Source organism: Furipterus horrens, unplaced genomic scaffold (genome assembly GCF_987537825.1).
Source record: "Furipterus horrens unplaced genomic scaffold, mFurHor1.1.pri manual_scaffold_11, whole genome shotgun sequence".
Taxonomy (NCBI): domain Eukaryota; kingdom Metazoa; phylum Chordata; class Mammalia; order Chiroptera; family Furipteridae; genus Furipterus; species Furipterus horrens.
The window spans coordinates 67,948,941-67,965,343 of record NW_028327181.1 but is presented as its reverse complement, the minus strand read 5'-3'; the positions used below and the strand labels follow the sequence as shown (position 1 = coordinate 67,965,343).

Sequence of the window (16,403 nt, the reverse complement as noted above, 5' to 3'; positions counted from 1 at the left end):
GCCTGGTGGAGAGCAGAACTTCCACCACTGCCTAAAGTGCTGTGGCGACCCCAAATGCAGTGTCAGTGGAGATGATGTAGGGAACCAGAATTCCCATACCAATGCAGCAGTAACTAGGAGTCTCCTCTTGCCTATCAATGGAGGAGGCTGAGTGAAAGTGACACTTCTATTACCTCCATTTGGCAGTAACAAGGCAGTGCCCATCCCCTCAATCTTCTGCCAGAGTAGTGTCAAAAAGCCAGATGAGGTTTAAATAAGATCCAGAGTCTCATAACACAAAAATGTCCACATTTCAATAGAAAAACACTTGTCACAGAAAAACCAGAAAGATCAACTGAATGGAGATGCTAGATGCCAACACTAGGCTGACAAAGATTTTAGAATTAACTGACAAAGACTAAAGTAGCTGTATTAGTTTTCTCCAGAAAAACAGAACCAATATAAAATTGTGGAGGCTGAGAAGTCTCACGACCTGCCTTCAAGGTGGGAACTCAGGAAAGCCAATGGTGTAATTCAACCGCAGGAAAACTAATGGTGTAGATTCCAGTCCAGATCTGAAGGCCCTAAAACCAGGAGTGCCAAAGGCAGAAGATCCATGTCCCAGCTCATCAGTCAGGCAGAGAGTGAATTCAACCTTCCTCTGTATTTTTGTCCTATTCAGGCCCTCAATAGATTGGATGATGCTCACCCATGTTGGGGAGGGCCTTCTGCTTTACTCAATCAATTCAAATGCTAATTTCTTCCAGAAACATCCTCACAGACACATGCATTAAAATGTTTTAACTACCTGGACATTCCTTAGCCCAGTCAAGTAGACACACAAGACTAACCATCACAGCAACCATGATTAAAACTTTCAATGAATATATTATGAACACACTTGAAACACGGGAAAATGAAGAGCCTCAAGCAAATTAGAATACAGAAAATCTTAGCAGAGAGAAGATATAAAGAAAAGCCACATGGACATTTTAGAACTGAAAAATACAATAAAAATAAAAAGTAAATAAAAGCTCATAGGCCCTATAGTACAATGGAGTTGACAGAGTAGTAAATCAGGTAACTGTAAGATAGAACAGAAATAACCTAATCTGAACAACACAGAAAAAAAGACTTAAAAACAATAAACAGAACCCAAGGAATGAGTGGTACTAAGCAAAAGATGTAAATTTTATGTCACTGGAGTCCCAGGAGTGAAAAAAAGGGTAGGACTTGAAGTACTTGAAATGATGGCTATAATCTCCCCAAATCTGGCCAGAGGCATAAAACTAAAGATTCAAGAAGCTGAGGAAAACAAGATAACCCCAAAGATACAACATTAAACTTAAAAACTAAAGACAAAAAAACCCCATATATATTGAAAGTAACCAGAGAAAAATGACACTGTAAGGAAAAACAATTAGAACGATAGCAGATTTTTTCTTAACAAACCACAAGAAGTAGCATAGTATTTTTCAAGTACTGAAAAAAAAAAGAACTGTTAACCCTGAATCCTACACGTACTCAGTGAAAATATCCTTCAGGAAAGAAGAGGAACTCAAGATATCAGATGAAAGAAAACAAAGAGAATTTTACACCCGCAAAGTTATCCTAAAAGAATAGCAAAAAGAAGTTCTCTAAACAGAAAGGAAATGATACAAGAACGAATACTGGAACATTATGAACGAAGAAATAACGTGGTAAGCAGAAAACAGGTAAATACAATAGGCTTTTCAACTCTTCAGTGTTCTAAAATATTATATGGTTAAAATAAAAGTTATAACATTGTCTGATGTGGTTCTAAATCTATGTGGAGGAAATATTTAAGAAAGAAAATCATGTTGTAAATTGGGGAATAATAAAGCAAGGTAAGGATTCTATATTTCACTTGAAATGGTAAAATCATGACACCAATACACTAAAAAAATATATCTATAGGTAGATATATGAGGTCTGTCCAGAAGGTTTCCAGCCATGTAATAAAAAGAGACATTTATTGAAGATACAAGGTACAAGAAATATTGTACATACGACAATAACACCTCAGTCCCCTTCAAAGTAGGCACCTTGGGGCCTCACACAGTTCTCCCAGTCACTATTAGCTGTCCCTTCGTATTTTCCCGAATCTCAACAGTCTGAAATTTCTTCCCTTTCAAAGGTGATTTTAGGTTTGGCAAAAGCCAGAAGTTGCAGGGTGCCAAATCTGGGCTGTAGTGGGGGGCTGAGTCACCTGGGTGATTCGATGTTTTGCCAAAAAACTGCACGAGACATGACGCATGTGTGGGCACATGGCCATGATGAAGTTGTCAACCACCAGTTGCCCATAGCTGCGGCCTTCTGAATTTCCACTAAGGGATGTTCAAGCTTAAGGCAAAATTTGATGCAGATCTGTTGCTCTACTCAGTCATTTTGAATGTGATAGCCACACAATACACATGGTCACTCAACGGCTTCTACCACCCGCAGTGACTAGTAAGTGAAGTCATCAGGCATGCGCATTCCAGTCCACTCTCCTTGGCTGCCAGGTTACATTGATGTCATGCAAATGGTTCTTGTTATATTAACAATGGCTGGATTTTTTTCTGGACACTGTCATATATATACATATATGTATACAACACATATATAACAACATATCAACATATGTATACATTAATCTATTTACACATATGACATTACATATATTACATATAAACATGTTAATACCTAGAACTATTAAAGAAGTTACACAAAGAGAAACTCAAAAATACTATAGATAAATCAAAATGAAATTCTAAAATATGTTCAAGCAATCTACAGAATGCATAAAAAGGAAAGCAAGAGAAATGAAAACCAGACAGAACAGAAAATAAAAAAAATTAAAATGGCAGTTAAGTCCTAACACATCAGTAATGTTATATGTAAATAGTCAAAACAGACCAAATAAAACACAGAGATGGACAGAGTAAACAAAAAAATAAAACCATCACCAAACTATATGAGGTCTACAAAAAACTCACTCCAAATATGATAAACAAGTTTAAAGTAAAAGGATAGAAAAATTTATATCATGCAAACATTAATTAGAGGAAAGCAGGAGGGACTATATTAATATCAGATAAACTATACTATGAAGCCAAGAAAATTACCAGAGACACAGAGGAGCATTATGATATGGTTAATCCACTAAAAATGTATAGAAATCTTAAGTGTGTAGTCATAAAAGGAAAAAGCTGAGTCAAAATTGATAAAAAGAAAAAATAAGAGACAAATCCACAATTATAATTGGAGACTTTGATATCCTCCTCTCCCTCAGCTTCAAAGTAGAGATTAAAATCAGATTCATCAAGTAGCATGGAAGAAAAAAAATACACACATTTAACTTTTGGTTTTTAATTTTGTTTCAGACAGCTGGATGAGGCATCTACATTCTAGCACATCTTCTTTAATGAAAGACGACTTACTTATACATAAAAAGGCAAGTGAAAAAGGTCATGATTGTCTAACAGGGAATTTGAACCCCCAAATAAGTTATTTTACAAAAATATCAAACTTGCTTTTCTACTTTTCTACTGTTAAAAATAAAAAACAATTCACATTTAAAAAATCTGTAGGCTGGTTTATAGCAAGTTAAGATAATCATTTTTACATACTAAGTAAGTCTTCAAATAAATATTTTACACAAATTTAAGTTTTCAAAAATAGGTCAAGTATTTATCCTATATTTGTTTGGTCCACTAAAAGACCATTTATAAAACTGACAATAAACTGACTGCAGCTCATACCCTAAAAGCAGTAATATGTATATAACTGCAGCTGGATCTGCACTTGTACATATTACATACATGTGAAATGGCTAACACTGCTGTGCATACTACTTCCACAAGTAGTTTTACCCTGTAAAAATCCTCTAGCCTATCATAATCAAATTGTAAGAAAAGAACAAAAGGAAGCACTTGCCTATTGTAGACATTTGCTCAGTAATTACAAAAAATGGAGAAATTATCATGCTTTTGGGACTTTAAGAATACTGAACATGAGATAAAATTCAATACCACTTACAAATACCTGAATATGGAGAGCATATTCAACACTCATGTGGAGAGCAAACAAGTGAATGTATACAACAGAGCTCGGGCTTCTACCTGCCCTCTTCCTGTTGTTTTATACTAAAGTCTTGTTAACATGCCCTTGGGTCCTTAAAAGATGGAGATTTAATAAAATAATGTTACATTAGTTTTTCTGTTCTAAAACCAACTTTACAAAGTAAAGTGGAAGGGTAAAGGACTTTCTGTATCTCCTCATTTTAAAAGCCAATTTGATTTTTATTGTGATGTGATATTTTAATTAAACTATGCTAAAAATAAAAATGACTGCCTTACGGTTTTATCCACAATATTCAAGTCTCTTATTGCTAAACTATTCCAAAATAAATCCGATAAACAACTTCCATTTCCAATGGCTTAGCTGAGAGATGACTCTAACAGTTGTTTTTGTTTATCAATTACAACTAAATTAGGCTGAGGACAGCTACATTAAAATCCTGCAAACCAAAGCCAATATCCAAAAATCTAGAACACCAATACTTTCCATCCAGGATAGGAAAATGAGCATCCAAAGTAAAGAGAGATACAAGATTGATCAAGTAACCAATCAAAAACTACTTCTCTGTTATTTGAGCTAATAGTTACTCGAAGCTTGAAGTTCCCGCCTTCATTATTATTGGTGGATCCTAGAGTCACAGCTTCAATGTCAAATGTGACAGTGGACCCAGTGGTAACGGCAGGCAACTGATTAGTCATTTCTTTTCCATTTACAAAAACTGCACCTAGAATGTCAAGGTAAAAAGTAATTTACATGTGAGCAATAACTAAGAACTGAAATAGATTCTAGATTATTGATAACACAGCTAATTTCCTAATTCAAACAGAGAAAACATTTTGGAATGCCAACTGGTCAATGATAATGCACTTAATTAACCTTCATCCTCATGACAGAAAGAAAAGGTAAAAGCTTTAATAACATTTTAAAGTTCTGGTAGAGGGTTCTGCTCTTGTAGAACAGAGACTATGGGCTGTGGCACTGTGCACAGTGAAGACCGGTCATGCTACGTTTTCACCAGCACTTGAAAATCAGACTTTCCTTTTTTAAAATTCTTATTTATTGATAAGAGAGAGAGAAAGGGGGAGAGAGAAGGAGGGAGGGAGAGAGAGAAACACTGATTTGTTGTTCCACTTATGGGTGCATTCATTAGTTGCTAAAAAAAAAAAAAATAATGAACAGAGACTATGAATTTCCCATATGGATGGAATCAAAAGAAACTTGACTCCATTGTAAAATTACATACTGAGGAATAGCAAAATTGTTTCACATGGAATAAACAAGAATTTTATTCTACCTGTACTGCTTGACCCACACGAAATATTAATGTGTCTTAGTAGTGACTTTTGAAAGTGTAATTACCGTGAAGTAAGGAACCAACAACCTAGAGAAATATAACAATTAAGTAAACTCTCTCCCTAGTTCCCAAATCTCTGCTGAATTTAGATGACCTATGCACACAGAATGCAGAGGTGACTCCCTGGAGCAAATCCCAGCCCACCCACCTCCAGTTACTTAACCTTTCTGTGGCTCAATTTTCATCACCTATAAAATGGATATGATACTACTCTCCACTTCAAAAAGTTGTAAAAGAATTAAATAATTATTTATAAACGGTATAGAACAATGTCTGGTACACAGTAGCCATATGGATATGTCATTAAGACCTGTATCTTCTCGTCTCCTGCTATAAATGTGTGATATTGGGCCAAACTTATATCTTACTATAATAATTCATATATTTCAAAGAGAATGACAGTTATTTACCATTTGTACTAATGCATACTGCTTGGTCCCGCTGTAGAGAGTCATATCCGTTCTGTTTTTCTGCACAGACGCCTATACTATCTCTTTTGTCTGGTTGTCCCACGGTTTCTACTCTGAAAATGAAGTAGAAAGATCATCCAATCTTTTTTAACATGATATATAATAGTTATTAAGCATAAAAAGAATAATCTCATCACAACTGCTCTTAATAATACCTAACAATAATCTAGCATTACCTAAATTCCAGACACTGTTCTAAAAACTTTGTATTTATCTACTGGGTTGGCCAAAAAGTTTGTTTGGTTTTTTCCATACGATGGCTCTAGTAGCACTTAGTTGTCTTTAACTTCATTCACAAAAATTTTGTTAAACTGTATTGTGACAGCTGTCATATCAGGGTGCACTTAAAAATAAAACTTATCAAAATTGGTGAATTTTTGTGCAGCCTTTTTATTTTTATTTATAATTTTTAAAAAGATTGTATTTATTTTTAGAGAGAGGGAAAGGAGAAAGAGAGGGAAGGAAATATTGATGTGTGAGAGAAACATCAATCGGCTGCCTCCTGCACACTCCCAATTGGGGACCTGGCCCACAACCCAGGCACGTGCCCTGACAGGGAATCAAACTGGCGACCTTTCAGTTCGTAGGCCAGAGCTCAATCCACTGAGCCACACCCAACAGGACTGTGCAGCCATTTTAATATTGAAAATGGAAGAAGACATGCACCATTTTCGGCATGTCTGGGACTGTCTTGACTCATGCTTACAACTTTCCAAAAATCTCTCAAACAAGCAGCATCTGGCCTCGGTGTATCCTGTACCTCTTGTTAAGTGTCCCCGGGTGAGAAAGGGCACGGGACTTAGAAGTACAAGCTAGTAGTTACAGAACAGTCATGGGGATGTCAGGTACAGCAAAGAGAATATAGTCAATAATATTCTAATAACTATGTATGGCGTCCATAGGAATGAAATTTATCAGGATGATCACTTGGTAAGTTTTATAATGTGTAATCACTGGGTTGTACACATGAAACTAATATAATATCGTATGTCAATTCTAACTGAAAAACAAAAAATGACTGAAAAAATAAAATTTTTATCCACTTAAAAAAGTGATTTAAAAAATACCAAAACCCTTAACTTTATACCTCAAGGAATGAAATAGAACAAATTAAGTCCAAATTTAGCAGAAGAAAGGAATAAAGAATAAAAATAATCAACAAAACTAAGAGTTGGCTTTTTGAAATTATCAAGATTTACAAACTTTTAGTGGATTAACTAAGAAAAAAAAGAGAAGATGCAAATAAAGTCAGAAATGAGTCATTACAACTGATGCTACAAAATTAAAAGGATTATAAAAGACTCCTATGAATAATATACAGCAAAACTGAATAACCTAGAAGAACATGGATAAATTCCTACGAACATAACCTACTAAGACTGATAGCGAGGAAAGAGAAACCTGCTTGGCCAAGTAGCTCAGTTGGTTAGAGCACCAACCCGATGCACCAAGGTGGCTGGTTTGACCCCTGGGGTCAGAGCACATACAAGAAACAGCCAAGGGATGCATAAATAAATGAAACAACAAATCAGTGTTTCTCTCTCCTTTCCTCTCTCTGAAATCAATCAATAAATTTAAAAAATTTTTTAAAAGAAAGAGAAAACCTGAATAGGCTTGTAACTTGAAAGTAGATTAAGTCAGGAATCAGAAACCTCCCCCCAAATACACACATACACAAAGGCCAGATCCAAGTAGCCTGAAACCAAAAATTAGAAAAAGACACAAGAAAACTGCAGGCCAATAGCTCTGATGACTTAGATGCAAAAATCCTAAACAAAGTACTGCACTGTTGATGGGAATCTAAAATGGTGCAGCGGCTATGTAAAACAGTATGAGGGTTCCCCATAAAATTAAAAATAGAACTACCACATGAGTTGGCAAATTTCACTTCTGGGTATATATCCTAAAGAACTCAATGCACTGAAAAGAACATAATATCACTTCTATAATACTCCTGCCAAATATGCATAACCTGAATCCAATTATTAGGAAACATTATAAACACACTCAAATCGAGGGATATTCTATAAAATAATTGGCCTGTACTCTTCAAAGTTGTCAATATCATAAAGGTTAAAAGAGAAATGGAGAAACTGTTCCAGATTAAGAGACGAAAGAAACATGACAACTGATTATACCACATGATCCAAGATTATTTTTTCTATAAAAAATATTAGTTGGAACAACTACATCTGATAAGGTCTGTAGGTTAGATAATAGTATTATACCAGTGTTAATTTTCTGATTTTGATAACCTGTTTTTATAAAATACTAAAAATGATTTTGGGGGGAAAAAAGTAGAGAAGAAATGATGAAACAAAATAGTATTGGGGAATCTGAGTGAAGGGTTTTGGGAATTCTTTGTACTATTCTTGCAATTTTTCTGTAAGTCTGAAATTATGTTTTATAAGATTTTAAAAACACACAAAATACTGTATGGATAAATATATGTAGAGAGAGGGATATGGGGAACACAAGATACCTGAATTTTATCCCTAATATTCCTAATACTTTGTTTCTCTAAAAAATAAAAACATGCTAATAGTATTAATTCTGAATAGAGGATAGCAGACGTTCGTTAGATTATTATACAATGAAGAATCTGGCTTGCCTTGATCCTGGGAAGTAACCTCCAAACCACTAGAATTTCCCAAGTGATGCAAGTGTCTTTGTTATTCATGCTGGGCCCCCAGACCAGACTGATACTTCATGCTAATGAGGTGCTCAGGTGGGGCCCTAGGTAGTTGGTGCAAACAGTTAATTCATAATTGGAACAGGCCACCCCAGAAAGACCAATCACGTGATCAGAGGTCTGAGGCTTTAAGCTACACAAGATCAGCCGATCTCCTGGGAGGACAGGGGAGGTCAAGCGGAGAATGATTTCATCAACCATGCCTCCATTAAAAAACCCCCTATAAAAATTCTGGACACCAAAGTGTGAGTGAGCAGCGTTGGCTTCAATATTCTTTCTGTACTGTCATGCCGGGGGGCCATGCAACCCTGAGAGGAAGGCAAGCTTCACCTCTGGAGCCTTCCCAGGCCTTCCCTACGCATCTCTCCCTTTGGTGGGCTCTGATTTGTATCCTCTTGCTAAATAAAACCATAATCATAAACGTAGTGCCTTCCTAAGTTCCGTGAGTCACTGCAGTGAATTACAGAGCCAGAGGCTGGTTGTGGGCCTCCCAGAGGTCTGAAGCCGTCTTCGTGTAGTTCGAAGACAGGGTAGGCCCTGGGTACCCATGACCTTGCAGGCGGCATCTGAGGTGAGGGTGATCTTTTGGGAGACTGTGCTCTCAACCTTAACATGTTAAAAAATTAATATTAGAATACAGTTTAGTCCTCATTTCTGGTAATATTTTTGCTGGTGTGTTTTCATCAATTGTAGAAAAGCTTCACTTCTCTCTTTAATGTTTTCCTCTTATCCTATCATTGTATAGAACTACGACATTCATCTTGTGTTCTTTCTATTAACTGACTGGGTTTTCTTGTGATGGGGGAGGAATGTAAGGGAGTGGGTGGGAAACCAGAGTAACTTTCAGATGGACAGCTGATGCCTGTCCCCATTGCTGCAGAAATGTGCTGTCTTATAATGAATGTGGCTTCAGACCTGAGCTTTCTGGTTTCTCAAAAGGCTGCTTCACAGCCCACTGTCCCCAACATAGTTCCTGTTTTCTACGATGATGCCCTCTGGACTCCCCTGGGCATTTCCCCACTTTCCTCTGTTTCCTCAAGCAAAACGCTTGACCACTGCCCAGCCTTCGCTCTGTCTACAGTCTTAGGGTGGGGTCTTCTCATTCAGGGACTGAGTATTTGGAGATTTTGGACACTGGTCCCTCCACACTCAGCATTTTTTCCCTCAGCATATTGTCATGATTTCCTCAGTGGATTTCCTGCCTAGCTGTGACTAAAGAAGTATTGACATCTAATTTGGAATTTAAATTTTCTGATTCTAGTAGTTTTGTTGAAAAACCACTCATCTCTATTCTCCTTATTACTCCAAAGTTTCAGAAAGTGAAAAAATCCAGAACTAAGATGCTACCATGAGTCTGCTGGTCCCAGAAGTCCCCATTCTCTCTCTTGAACCCACTCTAAAAAGTTTTCACCTCTACAACGCCACTGAAAATGCTCACATCAGTCACCACCTCGCAAACCCTAAGGTCAATGCTCAGTCCTCTTCTTCACTGATGGATCACCAGCATCCGACACTGATCACTCCCTGAAACACTCCCTCTGCTTGGCCCAAGGATGCCACGTTCTCCCACTTTTCCTGTCCACTCCCTCACTTGTTACTCCTCTTCAGAACCCTTTGCTGGATCTTCCTTTTCTCCCCAGCAATGTCTTCAATCTACACTTATTTCTTGGCTGATCTCATCCAATTCCACAGCTTTCAATACTTATCTATATGCTAAATACTCTCAAGTTAATATCCCCAGCCTGGCTCGTTTCACTGAACTCCAGACTTGTGCAGCCGACAGTCTACTCCGCACTTGCACTCGTTACGTCTACTAAGAAGCTCACATTTCATCTGTGAAAGAATAAACGGATACTCACCCAGAAACACGCTCCTCCTACCTCAGTTAAGGACAATTCTATACTAACAGTTACTGAGCCCCAAAACCCTGGGAGTTATATTTGACTCCTTCCTTTCTCACATCCTGCAACCAATCCTTCAGCCAATCTTGCTGGTTTTTCCTTCAAAATATGTCCAGATTCTGATCACTTACCATTACCTCCACTGCTTCTTCCTTGTCCAAGCCACCATTAGCTCTTGCCAAGATTATTTTTACATCCTCCTAACTGGTCTCTCTCCCTACCCCTGCCACTTTACAGACTATTTTCCATATAGCAGTCAAAATTACCCGTAAAACATGTCAGATCATGTCATTCACTTTGTCAGTATTCTTCGATGGCCTGCTACCTTACTCTATGTCAAAACAGAGTCCTACAGGGCTAGACTATCAGGATTTGAATCTTGGCATCACTATTAACAATCTGTACAACCTCAGGCAGCTTGCTTAATCTTTTAACATTTCGGTTTCCACATCCATAAAATGCATCTACCTTGTGAGGACATTATGAGGATTTATAGACATTAGCTCATTAAGAATAATGTTAACTGGCTATTATTATTTTGTACAGTTTACCTCAACATGTAAATTCATGAAAAGTCAAATGCAGAGCATGACCCCAAGACCACAGAATGTAAATTGACTTGGTTTTACTTGATAAAGCCTTTTGTTGTGGGGTCGGAGGGGAATCTATACGCAGGATCAAATGTCTCCTTGTAAGGGGCACAGGTGACCCCCCAAAGAAGCACTTCTTTGAGGAATTAAAGAAAAGACACACGGAGCCTGTCCAAAAGAACAGCTACCTTCGTAAGGTTCTCTTTGACTGCACTCCCCGTCCCTATTAACCCCATCCATATTCTTTATTTGCTGTTCTTTGTAGTTTTTCTAATCTGTATTTTGGGTCTTGCTTTGTTTCCCCACCTGAACTGTCCTTTCCAGCTCTACCTGAGATAAAGCCTTTACCAGCCCCTCATCTGAAAGTAACTTTTCCTTCTTCTACATTCCTCAGCAGTCTGAATACTTCTTATACTAAGTTATACACTGCCTACTCTGCACTGAGCCAAAGTTTCTGTTTTTTTCTCTTCCTTAAACTTTGTACTCCTGCCAACCCCAAGTACTGTAAATACCATCTGCGTGGAATAAGGGTTGAACGAAACAATCAGCCTCATTCAAAAAGATTGGAGTTGATCATAACTGTCCTTACATTTTAGAAAAGTAGTTTAAGAAGAAAAATATGGACAGGAAAAAGTTTAAGAAGTAGTCTTTATAGTTACAAAACAGTCGTAGGGACGTAAAGTACAGCACAGGGAACACAGTCAGTAGTACTGTAATAACTGTGTATGGGGCCAGGTGGGTACCGAAAATATCAGGGGTACACTTTGTAAAGTATATGACCGTCTAACCACTATGCTGTACACTTGAAACTAATACAAAATAATATTGAATGTAAACTGTAATTTAAAAAATAGTCCTTGGATTACCTGGGAGGAATAATTATTATATGTGAACACCCCAAAGTAGATATGCCTTCATGATTCCATGGAATCCTCCCTCTACAAACAAACTAAAAGCTAGGGTACAGAATCTTAAAGGAGATGCACTTAGGAAACCAGCTGCCTTATCTCACCAATCTGTAATAGAGTCTGTGGGGAAAACCCTTCTGACATTCCCTACATCTGTAATAAGAGCCAAGCTTCCCCCTGAAAGGACTACATACCATATCTCTAGTGTATCACTGTGGCAAAATATAAAACCCCAGCAAAGCTGTCCTCTCTCTGGGACAATGCATTTTGTCTCAGTAAGGAGGAATTGAAGAGATTTCAAAGGCCCTAGTTAAAAACAAATTAACGTCTTAATCCTAGTAGAAACTACGCCCTGTTGGGATTTTCCAGGAGAGATTAAATTAGGCTGGAGTTGTTGTTTTTTTTAAAATATGAGGTGCTAACAATTAGTATCAAAGATACACCTAGCAATGACAGAGAACAGCTTTGTACAGAAAAAAGAAAGATCCCCGCAAGCTTAAATTCATTCAGAAAAGCTAATGCTAATGCTTAAGCAAAGGCAAGCATTAAATCAAATTCACATATCCGAAGTGAGCCCTTCCTAACAGTCATCAATCATGGCATTTCTAAGATAAAGCCCCCAAATTCTCTGACGCTTCTCGCATCAGAAGTGGGGATCCCTGGGATCTCGATTCTGTGACTGGTTGAACAACAAAATGTGGTAGAAGTGACACTGTCAATCTCTAGGCCCAGACCTTAAGAACTGACAGTTTCCACTTCCCACCTCTTGGGAAGCGCATTGCTGGAACCCAGCCGCCACGCTGAGGGGAAGCCCAGGCAGCTCCTGCAGGCCTATGTGGGGGGACACCAAGCGCCAGAACCAAGCTGCCAGCTGTGTGACTGAGCCATCTTGGAAACAGATCGACCACCCCTAGTCAAACGACCCCAGCTAACACCACATAAGCAGAGACGACTGAACTTGCCAAGCTCTGCAAATTGTACTTTCCCAAGCAAAATAAAGAACTATTGTTGTTTTAAGCCTCGAACTTTTGGAATGGTTTGTTACACAATAGATAAATGGAACACTAAAATTTTATGTTCTTTGAAGGAAAAAGTTATTAATAAAAATTAGCTAGCCTATTGCCCCTTGATTTACCACCTCATGCTACTTGTGAGAGGCAGGATAGCGCAGTGGTTAAGAACGCAGACGGTGGGGATAGATGGCCAGGATTCTGAATACTGACAAGTCACTAGTCTCTCTGTGCTTCTGTTTCTTTATCTGTAAAAGGAACACAATAACCTCCTATGCTATTATGGTTAAGGAGGGCTGTTTGAAAGGGAGCTATTTTAAAGAAAAGAGGGAGTAGAGAAGATAAAGTAAAAATATGATTTAAAAATAGTAAGATCAGGAAATCTTAGAAGCAAGGAAAGGAAAGCAGGAGTGTTGAGACAGGAAATCAGGGAGAGGCCTGGAAGAGGGGGCTGCTAGCAGACCCGGACACCAAATGAAACTGGGCTCTACAGACTGAAGAACCAGCCAGTAACTGGCTTCTTTGGCTTCAGCAGCTCTAAACATTCCAGAAGCTTCAGCAGGAAACAGACTGGGCTGAGCAACAGGGCAGAGCCTACAGGAGTACAATCTCCCTTCTAACTATGAGGCCCTCAAACACCCTCAAAAAACTGAATAGTTGACTTTTATTCAAGTAGGCCCGTTGGTCCCTCCCTCATACCTGGAGGAGCCCCCCCCCCACCCCCCGCCAACTCCCATCTTTTGATTTAATTGCTAATGCCTGAAATTCTTTTAAACAAGGAGAAAAAAATTTTCATTCCACATTAAGAGAAAAGAAAATGACAAAAATGCAAAGGTATGGCTAAGATAATACTGAGCTTAAGTAAGTTTCAGTTAATGACCCTGCCAAGTAGGGCCCAGTCCAGTGTCCCTGGAGGAGGTGGGAGGAACTAACTAATGATTTTTTGTTTGTTTTTCTTTTTCTCTTTTTTACAAAACTAATTATTTATTAAAGCCTATAGTTCACAGATAGTAAATGGATTTAAATTTAATCAATAAACATTTACTGAATGATTTAAGAAACAAACCTAAATATGCTATCTACCAGACCTTCCCTGTGTTCACAGAGTAAGAATCTGAAGATTTCATTTATTTATTTTTAGAGAGAGGGGGAGGAAGGGAGAAAGAAGGAGAAACACTGATCAGTTGTCTCAAGTATGCACCCAGACCAGGGAACTGAACCCACAACCCAGGCATGCGCCCTGACTGAGAATCGAACCAGTAACCTTTCACTTTGCAGGACAATGCTCAACCAGCTGAGCCACACTGGTCAGGGCCACAGAGGGAGAATTTAAAAGCAGGAGAGCATCAGGTCACCATCAGCCAGAGATAAGGTGACAGAAGAAGAAAAAGGAAAAGAACTAAAACTACAGTAGCAGAAGAACTATAGATTTCAGCACTGATTAGAATGATGTTTACTGTCCCAGGAAGACAAATAAGGTCACAGATTCTGGAGCCAGACAGCCAGGATTTAAATCCTAACTTTGCCTTTATGAGTTATGTGACAGTGGTAAGTGAGTTCTCTGTGCCTTGGCATCCCTCATGCCTAAAATGAATAACTGTACATATTTCGTTGGGTTATTGTGAGAATCAAATGAATTAATAAAAGTAAAATATCTAGAACAGTACCTGGCACATAGTAAATGCTACTTAATTATTAACTGCAATTATTATTACTATGATTATTATTCTTATTATGGTCTGAGATATTTGACCTAAATCTATCAACTCAGGAAGGCCTACCATTACATAGAAGTACCTTGTTCTCAGGAGATTCACTAATGGAAGTTTTCTTTTTTTTAAGTATATTCTATTGATCATGCTGTTACAGTAGTCCCAATTTCTTTTCCCTTTGCTCCCCTCTACCCAGTATCCGCCTTCCGTCCAGAAATCCCACCCCCCCATTAGTTCATGTCCATGGGTCATGCATGTAAGTTCTCTGGCTTCACCCTTTCCTATATTATTCTTAACTTCCCCGTCTAGCGGAAGTTTTGTAAAGAAGGGACATAAAGAAGGAATATGCTAGTATAGAAAACTCATGATTATTTGGGGAATAATTTAATAGACTTTAGGCACTAGACTCCCTATATCTCTCTCTCAGTTGGTATTTTTCTGGTTATTAAGTCATTATTTATAATGTAAGGGGTGAGAAGAGGTATTAAAAATGAGAGAAAGTATAACTAGTACATTCTGACAACAGCTGACATTTCAGATGCCTTGGCTGGCGCGGAGCACAGCAACATCTGCTTAGGTCACGTTCAGATACTGTCCATGCCTTCTATGACCAGGCACTGAGAACAAGAGGAACTTGGAATTAGCGTTCACAATAAAATCTCATGATCTCAAGCGTTAAAACATAGAAGAGAGTTTGCTACACTGTGAGTGCGGTGAACACGAGGCAAGCTTTACTTTTCTAAATCAAAACTGGGCTTTAGTTTCCAGGAAGAGCTATTTACAAATATGACCAAAGAGAGAGTGCATCTCAGACAACCTGAAAACACAAAAAAGAAAAGTTTCCTAATATAGGAAGAAATGCAAAAAGAAACAGAAATTAATTGGTGGTAGCAGAGATTTGTTCTCAGTTTTATTTTAGAGAATTACATATATAGTATGTTTACACTGATTAAGTTGTCTCTCATAGACTGCTCTTATTGATTCACAAAGGAAAAAAAATTCTGGGCCTCTGAATTTTTAAGATTGACTTTTGAGAGATATTCTACTTACCTCTGTGTACCAAGAAGAAAAGGCATCTAAACATAACGAGTACATACTATGAGTATCAAACATAAGGCAAGGCACTTTATACACATTATCTCAGTTAATCTTCATCATAAGCCTATCAATACATATAAGAAAACTAAAGCAAAGAGAAATAAAGAAATCTCCCCAAAGTACCTATAAATGATGGAATAACATCAGTACAATTTTGAACCCAAAGCTTAATATGCCCTACACTTCATTATCTGCCTAAACCATGACAGAGAGATATTTTAATATGTACTTGCCTGAATGTTAATGTCTGCCCACAGAAGTAGGTTGGAGCGCTGGAGTAGAGAACTCCTGAGGACTCCGCATCATTCCGGAGTGCGATATTTCTTCGACTGCTCAGACTGTACCCCTCAAAGCCAGCTGTCCACTCTTTTGAAAAAGCAAAGACATTGAAAAGTATTAGAATCTTTTCAGGACTATCTTCAGACACATTAAATAGAACTTGGAAGCGGAAGAGACTACTTTTAGGGGTCATAAGCAAGTTCAATAAAAAATTCTTCGGGACATGTATTATGGTTAATCCTACAAATCACACACACACACACACACACACACACACACACACACACACACTTTTAGTCTATTCTTACACAATATTAGCATGGAAGA

The 16,403-nt window shown here is 37.9% G+C and overlaps 1 protein-coding gene across 1 annotated transcript in view; it reads right to left on the bottom strand.

Annotated features, from left to right (window-relative positions):
- Positions 1–3,335: 3,335 nt before the first annotated feature.
- The window catches only part of CRLF3 (cytokine receptor like factor 3), a 33,294-nt gene continuing 20,226 nt past the window's right edge, over positions 3,336–16,403 (bottom strand). Inside the window, exons 6-8 of the mRNA XM_090292393.1 lie at positions 16,031–16,163; positions 5,827–5,939; positions 3,336–4,786 (exon numbers count right to left, since the gene is read on the bottom strand). Coding sequence (XP_090148519.1) covers positions 4,530–4,786; positions 5,827–5,939; positions 16,031–16,163 — 503 coding nt within the window. The 3' untranslated portion in view covers positions 3,336–4,529. The remainder of the gene's footprint in view (positions 4,787–5,826; positions 5,940–16,030; positions 16,164–16,403) is intronic.